At 43.9% G+C, this 16,715-nt stretch overlaps 1 protein-coding gene across 1 annotated transcript; it reads left to right on the plus strand.

The window, feature by feature from the left end:
* Window positions 1-10,284: 10,284 nt before the first annotated feature.
* On the plus strand, window positions 10,285-12,143 carry LOC132959870 (foot protein 1 variant 1-like). The gene is made up of 4 exons (XM_061033120.1): window positions 10,285-10,405; window positions 10,440-11,077; window positions 11,238-11,336; window positions 12,084-12,143. Exons 2-4 carry the CDS (start codon window positions 10,580-10,582, stop codon window positions 12,141-12,143), a joined length of 657 nt encoding a protein of 218 aa, XP_060889103.1. The 5' UTR covers window positions 10,285-10,405; window positions 10,440-10,579.
* Window positions 12,144-16,715: the final 4,572 nt, after the last annotated feature.

Below are 16,715 nucleotides of genomic sequence, written 5' to 3' on the forward strand. Positions count from 1 at the left end.
TGCCGCTGAGTTTGATTTACTGCTCTCTTCATATTTACACATCGAGGGGTTGTAGCGTAACTGAAATCTAGCAGGGGTCCAATTGGGCGCCACACAGACCCTTAAGTCTGTCAAAAAAGTCTCATGGTGAATAGCTCTGTGTTGGTCTGACAGATGTGTAAATTGTGTCTGATGTGGTGGTCTGACAGATGTGTAGATTGTGGCTGCTATGGTGGTCTGACAGATTTTTAGATTGTAGCTGCTGTGGTGGTCTGACAGATGTGTAGATTGTGGCTGCTATGGTGGTCTGACAGATTTTTAGATTGTAGCTGCTGTGATGGTCTGACAGATGTGTAGATTGTAGCTGATGTGGTGGTCTGACAGATGTGTAGATTGTGGCTGCTATGGTGGTCTGATAGATGTGTAGATTGTGGCTGCTGTGGTGGTCTGACAGATGTGTAGATTGTGGCTGCTGTGGTGGTCTGACAGATGTGTAGATTGTGGCTGCTGTGGTGGTCTGACAGATGTGTAGATTGTAGCTGCTGTGGTGGTCTGACAGGTGTGTAGATTGTGGCTGCTGTGTTGGTCTGACAGATTTTTAGATTGTAGCTGCTGTGGTGGTCTGACAGATGTGTAGATTGTGGCTGCTATGGTGGTCTGACAGATTTTTAGATTGTAGCTGCTGTGGTGGTCTGACAGATGTGTAGATTGTGGCTGCTATGGTGGTCTGACAGATTTTTAGATTGTAGCTGCTGTGATGGTCTGACAGATGTGTAGATTGTAGCTGATGTGGTGGTCTGACAGATGTGTAGATTGTGGCTGCTATGGTGGTCTGATAGATGTGTAGATTGTGGCTGCTGTGGTGGTCTGACAGATGTGTAGATTGTGGCTGCTGTGGTGGTCTGACAGATGTGTAGATTGTGGCTGCTGTGGTGGTCTGACAGATGTGTAGATTGTAGCTGCTGTGGTGGTCTGACAGGTGTGTAGAGTGTAGCTGCTGTGGTGGTCTGACAGATGTATAGAGACTTAATGAATTATAAAAAAGCACACATACATACACACACAGTAAAACAGCAGAGCCATCGTGTCACAATCATCAATTTACTGTTTCCATAACATACGACAGAAATGATATAAATATAAATATTGTTTCTATAATTATATATTTTACAGACAGACTCCATTAGAATGAAAAAATCACGAGGCCCACATCAAATCCAATTCAATCCTCACTTCCTGTTTGTCTCTGATGTACACAGACTTCCTGTTTGTCTTTCTGATGTACACAGACTTCCTGTTTGTCTCTCTGACGTACACAGACTTCCTGTTTGTCTCTCTGACATACACAGACTTCCTGTTTGTTCCTCTGATGTACACAGACTTCCTGTTTGTCTCTCTGACGTACACAGACTTCCTGTTTGTCTCTCTGACGTACACAGACTTCCTGTTTGTCTCTCTGATGTACACAGACTTCCTATTTGTGTCCGGTTTATGAACAGAACGTGAGATGGACTGATCCCTGGTCAGTGTGATGTTACATGTTTACTGTTGAATGATTCTCTGTGGTTCAGTGACGATCAGCTGATCAAACAACGTGAGACCTTTAAACCTGAAGCGTGTCCTGCAGTTCTGCTCCTGACCACACGAGGCAGCAACCTTTACATGACGATATGCACGGATCATAGGTGAACACGTTTGTGGGACAGAAAGCGTCCTGCAGGACGCGCTTCATGTTCTCAGAACACGTTGACAGCAGCAGGTTAAATAAAGAGAATATTATATATAGATATTTCAAAATCAAATAAATAAATGAAAACAAAATCAAATCAACTCAATAACATACAAGAAGTCTTCTTATAAAAACAAAACAAACAAAAGATTTCTGTGATCAAGCGTCAATATATAAATGTTCACAGTGTGACGGTGAACCAGCTGTGTGTGTGTGTTGGTGATCGATAAACAACTGAATAAATCCTATGAGCCCTGAATGCATCGCGGTGCGTTCACACACTCAGCTGGTTCACTTCTGGAAGACGTGCATCGCTGTGTTTGTGTTTTTTATGTCGTGTTTCCTTTAACTTTACTTATGCACATTTTAAAATATCACCATAAAAAGCTTCATCTTCTTCTTCTGTGATTATCAGTAATGTGTGCGCTGTGCTCTATTCCGCCCCCTTCTGACTGTACACTGCAACTTGCAGAAGCCATGCTGCTTCTTCTGTGGTATTTGAAAAGACATTTCCCCGGACAGTTGAAGGAAACTTGACGTGATGTGAGGTGTGCCTGTGGGACACAGCGCCCCCCGCAGGTTGAACATGACCATGCAGTCTGTAAACTGTACAGGTGTGAGAGAGATCATTAAAAACACCAAAGATGGAGATTCAAGTGAGTGACAGACAGCGGCATCTCATGAGTGTGTGTGTGTGTGTGTTTTACATGCTGCTTGGCCTAACCCGTCACACACGCCGACACACAGCTGCAGGTGTGTGTGTGTGTGTGTGTGTGTGTGTGTGTGTGAGTGTGTGTCTGTAGAAAAACAGCTGATTTTATAAATACAGGGGACACTCAGGTGTCCTGGTGTGTAAATCAAACGCTCCCCTCTGTATGTACACAGAGAGCGGGACAAGAGCTGAAGTCTGTTTGATGCTGCTTGTGTGTGTGTGTGTGTGTGTGTGTGTGTGTGTGTGTGTTTCTGTGTGTGTGTGTTTTAAGAAGACATTTTGTCTTCCTGTCATAATGAGCGCATTGGGCTCGTTTCCTCGAGATCTCGACTTATTCACCTCGTTATCTCGGGGTATCATCACCGGTTTTCCCATGATAACAACATCATATCGGCCATTTTTGTAGTTTTAATAAAAAGACGTTCACAGGAAACACTATTTAATTATCAACACAGAGTAATTAAAATGATCTGATTTTGTTCTATCTCTGTAGGTAAGGTCATGTGTCCAGCACAAAGAGCGCCCCCCTGTGGACAAACGCTAAATCACAAATCTGAACTTCAAACATGTCTCCCCCCCTTCTTTCTCTCTCAGCTCCTTGTTCAGCTCACACTGATGATGATGATGATTCAATAATGAGACCTGATCTTCTGTACGCACTGAATAATGTCCAGAGGAGTGTGTGTGTGTGTGTGTGTGTGTGTGACCTCAGCTCTCTGTCCCGCTCGTCCACATTATTTTATAGAAATGTTGTAGTGTTGTTGTTTTTTTTGCATTCAGAAGGAGAAGTACTGCGAGTACAGCTCTTCTTCTTTTTCTTCTTCTCGTGCAGCGTGAGGTTTGACTCCTCCCCCTTCCTCACCCCTCAGAAAGGGGGGAAACGAGCGGTGGGCCTCAGGAAGGCTGAGGGGGGAGACAGAGAGAGAGAGATCAGATAAATACACACACAGATGATAAAGAAACAGAGATCAGAGGAGAGCGAGTGTGTGTATGTGTGTGTGTGTGTGTGTGTGCAATGAATCAGACTGTAAAACGTGAGCTGTTCACCTGCACAGGTTTGTTATTTAATAATTATTGTTCTTCATTCAGGGGGAGACAGACAGGTGAGGCAGACAGACAGTTGAGGCAGACAGACAGACAGACAGACAGACAGACAGGTGAGGAGGCAGACACACAGGTGAGGAAGTAGACAGACATGTGAGGCAGACAGACAGGTGAGGCAGACAAACAGGTGAGGCAGACAAACAGGTGAGGATGCTTCAACTACACTAGAGCTGCAACCTGGGAGCCGTTTTTACTCAATTATCAGGAGGAGTTTCTACGACAGACAGGTGAGGATGCAGACAGACAGACAGACAGGTGAGGATGCAGACAGGTGATGAAGCAGACAGACAGGTGAGGGATGCAGACAGACAGGTGAGGGATGCAGACAGGTGAGGAAGCAGACAGACAGGTGAGGGATGCAGACAGGTGAGGAAGCAGACAGACAGGTGAGGATGCAGACAGACAGGTGAGGGATACAGACAGGTGAGGAAGCAGACAGACAGGAGAGGATGAAGACAGACAGGTGAGGATGCAGACAGACAGGTGTGGCAGACAGACAGACAGGCGAGGATGCGGACAGCTGAGGAAGCAGAGGGACAGGTGAGGATGCAGACAGACAGAAAGACAGACAGGTGTGGCAGACAGACAGGTGAGGAAGCAGACAGACAGGCAGACAGACAGACAGGTGAGGATGCAGACAGACAGGGGAGGAAGCAGACAGACAGATGAGGACAGACAAACAGGTGAGAAAACAGACAGACAGGTGAGGATGCAGACAGACAGGTGAGGATACAGACAGGTGATGAAGCAGACAGACAGGTGAGGGATGCAGACAGGTGAGGAAGCAGACAGACAGGGGAGGATGCAGACAGACAGGTGAGGATGCAGAAAGACAGGTTAGAAGGCAGACAGGTGAGGATGCAGAAAGACAGGTGATGAAGCAGACAGACAGGTGAGGGATGCAGACAGGTGAGGAAGCAGACAGACAGGGGAGGATGCAGACAGACAGGTGAGGATGCAGAAAGACAGGTTAGAAGGCAGACAGGTGAGGATGCAGAAAGACAGGGGAGGAAGCAGACAGAAAGGTGAGGATGCAGACAGACAGGTGAAGATGCAGACAGACAGGTGAGGATGCAGACAGACAGGTGAGGATGCAGACAGACAGGTGAAGATGTAGACAGACAGGTGAGGATGCAGACAGACAGGTCACGTCTCATTGAATCATCAGACCTGCAGGCGACCTGAGGTGAAGTCAGACAGTCTCACCTCCTGCAGCCGTGCACCGGGACTCCCTGAGGAGGAGCATGAGGAGGAGGAGGAACATAAGGAGGAGGAAGCATGGGATGATGAGGATGATGAGGAGAAGAAGGAGGAGGAGGAGGAGGGTGCTGAGGAGGAGGAGGAGGAGGAGGAGAGAGAGAGGGTGAGGATGCTGAGCAGAGGCAGGGCTCCCTGAGGAGGAGGAGGAGGGAGGAGGTGCGAGGAGGCCTCCTTCTTAATATTTATACTCATTATGTTGATGTTTAGATATAGAATCTCACAATCTTAAAAAAAAAGACAAACAATCATCCAAACATTTTTCTATCTGCAGATTCTCTGCTCCTGCAGCCCTGTGCACAAGGCTGAACATTGCAGATACACACAGAGCTGCACACAGGTAAGTTTAATTACTCTGAGCTGTGATTGGACAATCAGAGAGTGACCAATTTGGAAATCATGCACGAGACTGAAAATAATAAGAAAAAGGTAAAAAATAAAGTACAGTGAAGATGAGTCAGACAAACACATTAAGATGCAGAGGAGCAGGAGGAGGAAGAGGAGGAGCAGGAGGAGGAAGAGCAGGAGGAGGAAGAGGGGGAAGAGCAGGAGGAGGAGGAAGAGCAGGAGGAGGAGGAAGAGCAGGAGGAAGAGCAGCAGGAGGAGGAGCAGGAGGAGGAGGAGCAAGAGGAGGAGGAAGAGCAGGAGGAGGAAGAGCAGGAGGAGGAGGAAGAGCAGGAGGAAGAGCAGCAGGAGGAGGAGCAGGAGGAGGAGGAGCAAGAGGAGGAGGAAGAGCAGGAGGAGGAGGAGGAGCAGGAGGAGGAGGAAGAGGAGGAGTTTCTACGATCGTGTTTCAGTCAGTACAGTGTGTGTGTGACTGAGGCTGGTGACTGACTTGCAGTCTCGCTCGTTCATGTTCAGTCAGTGTTTCGTTCACTGAACGTACTGACTGAAGCTCTGGGACGAATCACTCACTGACTGACTGAGAGCTCTCGTTCAATACGTTCAGTGAATGAATCACTGACTGAGAGGAAGAGAGAGACTCAAAGTAGCCTACGCCCATTATTTTTTTTAAATATTATTATTATTATTTTTTTTTTTTTTTTAAGATTTATTTTTGGGCTTTTTGTGCCTTTAATGGATAGATAGGACAGTGGATAGAGTCGAAAATCAGGGAGAAAGAGAGTGGGGAATGACATCCGGGAAAGAAGCCACAGGTGGGAAGTGAACATCACATCATATTTAGAAATAAAATGGTATGAGGTCAAAGTGTACTTGATCTTATAAAACACCAAAACATAATGCCTCTGCCCATAGCTATTGCTGGCACTGCAACATAAACTTTTAAATCATAAATTAGAGTAAAACTATGAACCCTCTTGAAGAGCAAGATCCTTTTCAGCTTGCAATGCTGAAACCTTTCCTGGTCTCTTCCGACCCTGAGCAGAGGGTGGAATCAGGTGTAACAGCAGTAAAATCGATGACAAGTCACTCTCCCAACCTGTCACAACACAACTTTGATGTCAAAACACTTCAAATGATATGAACCGTCAACAATATTCAAGGCACCTGCAATAGCAGCAACATTTCTTTGTTTTTACCGACACTTTCTGAACAATAGGCTCTGTTCACTTAATGCCAGAGGTCTATCAGTAAAACACAAGAACAGCAGTACGCTTACAAGGAGTTTACCAAAGTCAACGTCCACTTCTGTGCCATCCTCAAGAGGATCAGCTGCCAGCAGGAGTTCTTCAAGCTCACTGACTGAGGGAAGCTTTCTGCATTGCTGGATCATTTTCTTCTTGTATGTGGTCGGCCACCTCTCCAGAAGCTTTCCAGAAAACATCTTCTCCGAACATTAGAGTGAAAAATCCTGTTCAACCTGGAGTGAGGGTATCAGATGAAAACTTCACAATAACCAGCAAACCAAACAGGAGGCATCACTTCTATATTCATTACAATAGCAGGTTAAAAATCACAATAATGATGCACCGGTTACAGGATGAATAGCAACTTTCAACTGGGACAACCAAGTACTCAGTGCCACTCTTTGCCATCATAGTAATGTTCCTTTCAGGATCAAATTGAATTTAAAAATAAATAAAAATAAAAACAGATTATTATTTACATTTCATAGTAAAAAAATATATGCTGGTTTGTGATTCAAAATGTTTTAATACAGTGTCATCACAACAACCATTTTTGTGTGTAACTTACGTAGCCATTCTTTGAGAATGGGTCGCTGAGGTAGGGGAATAAGGACACAATTCCTCTGGCATACATTTCTTTCACTTGTCTGGGTGGTGATGTTTTTTCGGTCACATCCCTTTCCTTATAATTGAAAGCTAGATTGCAGACAGAGTTAACAATTAACAAGTTACCCATTTTTCTCCGTCATGTCAGCTGCCAATATGTTCACCATTTTCCTTCTACTTTCATCCGCCAAATACTTTGTTCGATTGTATTCATTTATTATACGTTCCCCACCAGATGTCTTGGCAAGAATGGATTCCACCAACTTAAAACACAAATAAATGACAAAACAATTCATCATGTTGGGAATATATACTGCAATTCAGAACCACTTTTATCATCAAAACTAATAAAACATAAATAAAACTAAAGCAAATTAAACAACAGAAATCTTACAAGAAATGCACTGATGTCTCTGTATCAAACTCTCACTTGCTTAGCATCTGTGTCCAGCCTCTGACGTTTGCTGGAAGGGCTATCATCTGAAATGTGGATAGTATCCTGTGAGTCTGAGGAAGCACAAGATGGTGTTTGGGACAGCTCAGGAGAGGCCAGCAGGGAACCAGATTCTGACCATGATAGGAGAAGTAGTGGGAAGAAGAAAACAATTATAAATGGTTCTCATATAAGTAAACTTGTAAAATGATTGGCTTTTATATTTATTAATTCAGATATATTATAAAAAATAAAAATAAAATTTAAAAAAAATTTGTGTTAAAATATCACAACTTAAGTTTATGCAAAATATGCATCTATTCTGAAGGGGATACTTGAAATAGGAGCATAGAAGACCTGTTGATGTATGAAAAAGAAATCAATTACAAAAGCTTAGTACTTGAAATTGTGCCATCATTTCTCCCATGCAAGTTAATTCCACAATATTAATTTCTTACCTGCATTCAAAAATTCTGTCAGACTTGTATGGAAGCCCATTTCCGCCAGTTCGACTTTTTATCACATTATTCCGACATTTTATCTCATAATTTTGACATTTTATCTCATAATTATGACTTTATTATTTTCATTTTTCATTTTTAAACTGGCGGAAATGGGCTTCCATAGGACTTGGCTCTGTTATTCTAACAAATTTTTGGACATCTCCAAGTTTTGCTTTAAGCAGCATACTTCCTGCAGAGATTTAAGCACATTGATTCACAAGTTTAAAAGAAAATATGCAAAGTACAATAAACAAACATAATACATCTATAAATAAACATATTTATAGTTAACATGTATCACACCACAGACATACAAAAGAGAAAAACAATGTTTAAAACGGAAATCCTTTGCTTACAATTGTTTTGTTCAGTAATACTTTGTATTTAGTTGCAATTAAGAGTTTAAAGAAGTTGACAATACACAATTGGCAATATCAGGAATGGTCATTCAGTGACATTTAATTTAGTACCTTAATACATACCGAAATCGTTATTAATAGAGGGGGCAGGACTAATCTTTACCGACAAACAGGGGACTTGTCCTCCCCTGCCTTCATTCAAACTAAAAGAGAAATAAGGAAGGAAGGAAATAAGATGTGTATGCAATCTTTTGGACCGGAACACGTGGCAATGAGGGGCATTTTACTGCTCGATGGTTGTTGTTTTTTTTCCATCCTACCCCGCGTCTACTCGCAAGTTTAAAGGCCCTGACACACCAAGGAGACCGTCGCTTGTCGGTGAGCGGTCGTCGCCCTAGTTTTTGCGGTGTGTCCAGCTCCGTCGCTACCCGTCGGCCCCAGTTGGCCTACATTTGGCCGATTCCACATGTTGAATCGGTGTCGTCAGTCGCCTGAACAGTCAATCTCTCTGATTGGCTGTTCAGCGAAACAGGATTTTCACCTTTTCATCAGACATTATTCTCCATTAGAAGTTCCTATATTACGAGTGTTGAGCGAAAGCGGTCAGAAAATTGTCTTCTCGTATCTTAACAACGGTTTATTTATCTGCGTTCTCTTCCGGTTTCCCCCTTTTTGGAATGACGATTACAGACTATCGCCCCCTGCTGGCATGGAGAGTTATTGCCTCTCAAGCATGCGCAGAACGTACGTGGTGGTTGTCCATCAGCTGCAGTCTTTGCGATGTGTTCTAGTGAAACTTTTTGGCCAAGACAAAAGGCGTCGTGCACCGACGCCACAGGCGGCCTTCTTTGCTGTATGCTTGGTGTGTCAGGGCCTTAAAGTAGCATCAGTTGCACAAAATGAATAAAATAGCGACAGAGATTTTAACATGAAATGTTGCACCACAGTCCATGCATGCAAGGAGAGACTTTACAGCAGGCGAGTCCGCTTCGGACTCCACTCACGATGCGTACGGCAACTAGTTCAACCATATCATATGATAATACGGTTTCAGTAAAAGACGAGATAAATGCAATGGTTCCTCTAACATTATAAGCCTAATCAGGGTAACATCAAGCTAATGACCTGACTCCTCCATCTTGCCAAGTCTGCTATTTTACTGTTAAATATAAAACGTAACCAAAAACAAAACCACAACGAACGCTCTACATAATATTAACAATATCAACATTACTTTAAACTAATAGTTTCGAACTTTATGTTATCTATTTCATGCTCAGCAGTTGCAGGCAGCTCCGACATTTAAGCTAGTTATCGCATAGTCACATTTAGCATGGGGAGTTCGATGGAATTCAGTATTTTAAGATACAAAACCAGCTGTAATCCAGGATATTGTTAACAACAATATAAAGTTATTTCTATAGTCTACCCAGGGTAAAATGCCAAATACTTAACTTAATATGAAAAAAACAGACACTTACTGCAGTCTGTCTTCACAAAGAAAATGGCGCCGTGCACTTGCAAAATTCTGGTCTTGGTCGGTAGTCACAGGGCAGAGGTGGGAGGGGCTTTCAAGAGTGCCTTTGACACTGCGTCCTCTTACTCCAAGAATTTTCACCAACACTAGGCGCATCTTACACCACCTGTTGTTGCAATGACTCTGGCAGAGTCATTCTACTTTTACACTGCATATTTTACACTGGGGAATTTACTGTGTAAAATCTTTATTAAAAAGGAGGAAATGGATCCACCCTAGTATTTTTCATTAAGACCGGTTGGGTCTATAGTTTTTAGTAGATGGATCCACTTCCTCTCCGCCGCTCGTCTCTGGACAGTGGTCCAGTCCCTGTTGCTATACAGGCCCATGCTCTCAACATTGTGTTGGCCATGGAGTTTAAAATGTGCATACAAGACACTGGTACCATCAGTTCATTTTGTAAAAGTGCTGCTTTATTCTAGCTGTTATGTCGTTCCTGGTCTCCCCCACATGGCGTCTGTGGCAGGCCTTGATTGCCCTGATTGTCCTCACCTGTGTCTTGTTAGTCTCACCTGTGTCTGATTACCCTATGTCTATTTAGTCTCTGTGTTTCTTCCCTTCTGTGTCGGTTCATTGTTGTTTGTATGTCAGTTATCAGTGTCAGTAGATGTCTGTTTTCCTCTTGCTTTAGTGTTACTTGTTGTTTCCTCGTGGCTAGTTTTCTACTGTAGTAAGTTGTGTGTTTGCCTTTGGTCTTTTTGTTTAAATAAATATTTTTTTGTTAGATCTGCATCTTGGTCCTCCTCTTAGTTTTTCTCAAACTGTGACAGAATGAACCGACCCACTCCCCTGTCCCTGTGGGAGGTCCTGCCCACTCCTATGACTCTGTGGGAGGCCCTGCCAACTCCTGATTCTTGGTTGGAGGTCCTGCCCACTCTTGTGTCTCTGTGGGAGGCCCCACCCACTCCTGTGTCTGTGTGGGAGGCCCTGCCAACTCCTGATTCCTTGATGGAGGTCCTGCCCACTCCTGTTTCCTCGTCAGAGGCCCTGCTGACTCCTGTGCCCTCGTCAGAGGTCCTGCTGACTCCTGCGTTCTCGTCAGAGGTCCTGTTGACTCCTGCGCCCTCGTCAGAGGCCCTGCCGACACCTGCGCCCTCATCGGAGGTTCTGCTAACTCCGCCCACTACTGTGTCTTCGTGGGAGGCTCGGCCTCTCAGTGGTCCCCTGTCGTCTGGTCGGCCTCCAGGCCGCCCTCCTGATCTGGTCTCCGTGTTCAGTCGGCCTCCTGGCCGCCCACCTGAACTGTTGTGGCCTTATGCCTTCCAGGCCGTCTGCCTTCAGTGTTTCCTGTGTTATTTTGTAATTTCAAATCCTTGTGTCCCTCTCGGTTCTAGTGTGTCTTGATGTTTAACAGTGTCTTCAGTGTTTCATGTATTTGTCATAGTTGTCCTCAGTGTTTCTTGTATTCCTGCCTCTGTGTGTTTCCCAGTGTGATTGCCCTGATGCAGACGATGTCGTCCAGGTACCGGAAATACAGGAGGGGTTTGATAGGGAGTTTGATGAAAGCCATTTCCTCCCAGTGGGCCAGGTAGATATCGGCATATGCTAGGGCATATTTCCGGCCCATCGCACAGGCTGTTGAACATGAAGTCGTTACGGGTGAAGGTCATCTGTAGTAGCTGTAAAAGGTGGCTGTCGGGTCTGGGTGTTTGATGAATATGTGTTGTATTGCAGCTAATCCGAGTGGTGTTTCTATATTAGTGTAAAGTGAATCTATGTCTATGGAGAAGAGGAATGTCTGGCCAGGTACCTGCAGGTGTTTGATTTTATTAACAAAATGGTAGGTGTCCTTGATGTAACTGGGGTGAAGTTTGGCGAGTGGGTTGATGAAATGGTCTATATATTCTGTTATTGAGTATGTTTCCGGGTTACAGTCACTGACGATGGGGCGGCCGACCGGAACAACAGAGGGGACCGTCCAGGTCTCAGGAGGCTTGTGGATCTTGGGGAGCAGATAGAAGAGGCAGAGCCTGGGCTCACTGGGACCGTCCAAATATTGTTTTTGTTTGAAATTGATGAATTTTTGTCTGTAGAGTGTCTCTGTAATCGTTCTAACTAGTGTCTGTGTCTCTAATTGTAGTGGGTGTGTCAGTGTTTTATAATATGTGCTGTTATTTAACTGTCTGTGTGCTTCTAAGATATAATTGTACCTATCCTGAATAACTATTTGCCCCCCCCTTATCTGCTGGCATAATGACTTTGTTTGTTTGTGATTACCCAATGTTCTGATGATGCGTTTATGTTCCTGACTAATGTTGTGCGTTCTGTGTGGCAGGGGGCGCCAATGTGTGAGTGCGAGGTTGATTTTATGGATGAGTTGAGAAATGGCAGGTGAAAGTGTGTCTGCACTGAAAAAAGTGAAACTGCCGTGTCGTTTAAGTGCATTTTTATATTGGAATAACTGTGTGAAAATCATGCTTTCTGTGTAAAACCTGTTTTGTCTAGTTTGCCTTAAAGCAGATAATGAACCCCCTAGAACAAATTAAAAGAACAATTTTACTTCAATCATATTTTTACTTCAGACCAAAAGGAAAAAAAGAAGTTTTCATGTCATGTGACCACTCGACGTTGCATCTCCTTGCTCGCGCCAGCCAGCGTTTTTACCGTCCGCCATTACCTCGCTTCGAATGTGAAGACTCCGTCACTCCGTAGCCCAGGAGGAGGAAATCTCTTTTTGACAGGGTAAGCATTCGAAAACTGTGTTATTTTAACGAGAACAAGTGTTTTTCATTCACATTTATGGTAAGTGGTAAACTAAGCTACATTAGAGAACTGTGTTTTTGCTCGTGTTGCCTAAAGCTAGCTAAACCAGGCTACCGCAGTGCACCTGTTGGCAAAGTTAAGTTCGTTGTTAATATTGTTTTACTTTGATGTAACAGAAATATAATGGGAGTGTCGTGTGATAATGCGCGTTTGTCTTTATTATTTATTTCACATGTACCGCAACCATCAAACTTTTTTTTTTCTTTTCTTGCAAGCATTAACTAGTGTAGACCTTCGAGGTATCTGTATATGAGAAGGCAAATAAATGTCCGAATCAGCTGGAACGGGGTGCGTGTAATGTCCGATTGAACCCGTGTGTGATTAGAGCCGTCCATTGGGTCAGCACAACTCAGAAAAATAACTCAAGTGGCTGAAGAGGGGCCGTTCTGTCTCAGTGTTTTCCTGAGGGCGGGGCTGCACTGCCCACACACACACAGGGCTGGCTGCAGAGCAGAACTGTAAGTGGCTTAAAAAAAAAACATTTATTAAAACTTAATTTGACAAGGTTGGCGCTGGTTCGCCTGCCGTGTCTCTCAGCCAATGCCGATATGTGTAGAGTCACTGTTTGTTTACTGCATGTAAACATTCAGTTTAAAGCCATTTCAGACATGCACTCCTTTATTATTATCCGACACACTCCAAACAGTGAATCCGTTCAGATAAGCAATAGAGGGTGTGATTAATAGACAGTATGTGATTAATTAAATACATTACATTATAGACAAAGAGTTCTGATTGAAGAGGAAGATGTCATATTCCATTGTTTCATCTGTCAGTTTATAATGCAGTATAGTACAATATTACCAGTATGATTTAGGTCTAATTAATGATTTACAGCTTTAAGAAACCAGGTGTGAGGTCTGCAGCGGAGAAGAAACCAGGTGTGAGGTCTGCAGCGGAGAAGAAAACAGGTGTGAGGTCTGCAGCGGAGAAGAAAACAGGTGTGAGGTCTGCAGCAGAGAAGAAAACAGATGTGAGGTCTGCAGCGGAGAAGAAAACAGGTGTGAGGTCTGCAGCCTCACAGAGAAGCAGCAGCAGAGCCCACAGTGTCACAGGGAGAGGAGGGACTGATGCGGCACAGAAAGTAGTCCCCACAGGAACACCATCGTCTTCCAAACAGAGACAGACGTACAGAATGACCAATAATCTTTAAACTCATCTCTTGGAGAGTCTCTTTGTGCAGTTTGGACTCATCATAACATCACTGATTGCAGTAGTTTGAAGTTATGAATCAACAGTGTATGAATATCTTTAATAAATGACTGATTTTAAACGTTATCCTCCTTCCTCCTCCTGAGTGTCCTGTTTTATGATGCGTCTCCATGGTGACACTCAGAGTCTGAGCTGCTAAAGAATAAACCTTTGTTCACTCTTCTCTGAAACACAAAGCGGGATGTTGTCGTCTCGCATTCGGCAGCAGCTTCAGTTGAACGTTTTTTCAGCTTGAGTTGACCTGCCGACATTTTGTGACTAACTGTAGATAACAGAAGAAGTGTTGGCGTGAACTCTGAGGCGTGCTCTCAAGAACACGTGTGTGTTCAGATTAACAGAGTCTGTCTGACAGTGATAAGGAAATAAACCACAAGAAGACCCTCTCTGTTATAAACCACGAGTCACACCTCAGCTATTAAAAACACAATGGACAATATGAGTAAACACGACAAGTATGTGTGTCAAACTGTCCGCCTGTATCCATTTCCAGACCCACTGCTGTGGAGCAACATTTGTAAAACCTCACGAGTCCATTCTTGTTAAATAACTTTACTTTGGGGTCAAAGTTATAAAAACTTTCTTTGCTTTAAAAGGTTTATTTTTGGGCTTAAGAGACGTGACAGTAGAGTCAGAGATCGGGGAGAGAGAGAGTGGGGAAACGTGCCACAGGTCGGATTTGAACCCAGTCTGGTATCGTGATCTTTATTGACTGGCTGTGGATCATGTTTAGAGATCAAACACTTCCTGGTCGTCCCTCTGGGGTCCTCTGACCTCTCTGTGATTCACAGAGCGAGTCTTTATGGACATGTTGTTTACCGCCTGCAGTTTGATCAGTTAGAGCCCCGCCTGTGTTTGGTGACCAGTGGGACGGTCCAGTGAACGGCACAGGCTCCCGCCTCTGCTCCCTGGAAGTGATCTTTCAACTTCAGCCTCCTCCTACCCTAACCATTTTGGTGCCCCAGGCAAGATTTTAGCGGTTGCCCCTTAAATTGCAGCCAGTTCGACCACTAATATATTATATTCATCCACTTAAAGAAAAATGGCATACAGTTTTATATTTAACATTATTTATTTATTTTAAAATAAAGAATACTTATAAATAAACATGAATAAAATGATAATAACTCTAATATTTTTTATAAATAAATACAAATAACTAGTGTAACAGAACAAACAATACCAAACAGTGCAGGGAGCAGAAGTGGTCACAGACGATTGTATGTTTGATTGATGTATTTCTTACACTGGTTATTTTCTTAACATGAATAATCTTAACCTAATAAAAGTACAGTGGAAATAACTGACGTTAACTGGAGCTAGGAAACACTGACGTTACTATCATCCATCATAACAAGCTATCTTAAATACAACAGATAACTGATCCGTGCAGCACGTTACCTCTGTGTCTTTTTCATATTTTTCCTCCTCTTCTTCTTTTTCGTCCCTGGGCTCCCGAGGGCTGTGTTGTTGTTTTTTACATCACTTCATTTATAAACGTGATATTAAGTACGGTCAGTGTCTCTCACTTCTAATAAGTCACCTGCCCTCCTCCTCCACAACGAGCAGGTAACGAGCAGCTGTGTTGTGATGAGCCGCGTCAAGCAGGAGACAAGAAAATAGAGCCTTTTTAAATGAGTTGTGTTTTCATGGCTTCTTTTGTATCATTACTTAATAAAAGCATGAAAATTATATTATATAAATAATATTTAATGATATTTAAACGCATTTTTCCTTCTATTTCTTCTTATCTTCAACTTTTCTGCCGCACTCATTTGAGGCGCCAGCAGCGCCCCCTATGGATGATGGCACCCCTAGCATTTGCCTATACTGCCTATGCCACGGGCCAGCCCTGTCCCCTCTGAGCTCCGGTCGGGTGGGTGGGTGTGGGGATGAAGGTGAGACCTTTTTCTAATATCGCCAGCTGCACGGCTGTGAGGGAGAAAACGGCACAGAGGTTGTTGATGTTGGACTGGTGGGGAGTTGTGATATGACAGTTGTCCCCAGTTATAAGTTTAATTACTGTTTCCAGTACCTGAACAACATCCCGGCCGTGTCTGAAGTCCAATGTATGTGGTCCTTGTTTGTCTGGAAGAGTAGTGGGTTTATTTCAGGTATGAAGTTGTATTTGGAGGCTATTGTTTCGTTGAGTTTTGTCAGTAGTGTCTGTTTGTATTTGTCCAGTCTGGTTGAAAAGTTTATGACGGGGATGTAAATGGTGGCGTTGGGGAAGGTGGTCTGGCTGGTCCTCCACATAGTCTGTAGTTGTTTGAGTTGTGTGGTGGGGTCATGTTCTGAGAGGCAGTTGTTGAGTCCGACTGAGAGTATTAACTGTGTGGTGTTGTGGCATGGGGTGAGTTTCTTGAGTATGCTGGCTATGTGATGGAAGTTGGCTCCGGGAAAACTGTCTACCTGTATGTGTGGGTCTGTGGAAGGAGGGATCCGGGAGAGGTTGGAGTAACCTATAATGAGTGTCTTCTTCCAGACCTCCAGCGACCAGTCCTGTATCTGTGAGTGCGTGGGTGTGTGTGTGGTTCCGGCCTACTTGGGGAGCCATGTGCCACCACAGAGGCCCACAGAGGTGGTGTAAGAGGTGGATATCTCAGATGTTGGGGTTGTTTTCAGCTTTCAGCAGAGGGGGGCGATGAAGGTTAGGTTGTGGGGGGGGTAAGGTAGTAGGGAGGACAGGGGAGGAGGAGGAGGGAGGGCAGGTAGCAGCAGGTAGGAGAGGAGAGTGAGGGAGGTTACGGTGGGTGGTAGAAAAAAAAGAAGCTTTTATTAGGAAAGAAGAAGCTTTATCTGTGTAGCTCTAGTCAGCTATTGAAGCTAGCTAGTTCATGTTGCTGCTAATGTTAGCTTCATAAGCAAGTTTCAGTTTTGTGTTTGTTAAACTTGTAACTTGTGTAAAATGTATCAGAATTTCTATGAACATTTT

Source organism: Labrus mixtus, chromosome 24, assembly GCF_963584025.1.
Source record: "Labrus mixtus chromosome 24, fLabMix1.1, whole genome shotgun sequence".
In the NCBI taxonomy this organism is placed as follows: domain Eukaryota; kingdom Metazoa; phylum Chordata; class Actinopteri; order Labriformes; family Labridae; genus Labrus; species Labrus mixtus.

Coding starts and splice junctions, on each gene's coding strand:
- LOC132959870 (XM_061033120.1), top strand. CDS start 10,580: ATGAACCGACCCACTCCCCTGTCCCTGTGGGAGGTCCTGCCCACTCCT. Junction 11,078..11,237: donor GGCCTTATGCCTTCCAGGCC/GTCTGCCTTCAG, acceptor TGTGTTTCCCAG/TGTGATTGCCCTGATGCAGA. Junction 11,337..12,083: donor ATTTCCTCCCAGTGGGCCAG/GTAGATATCGGC, acceptor TCTGTGTGGCAG/GGGGCGCCAATGTGTGAGTG.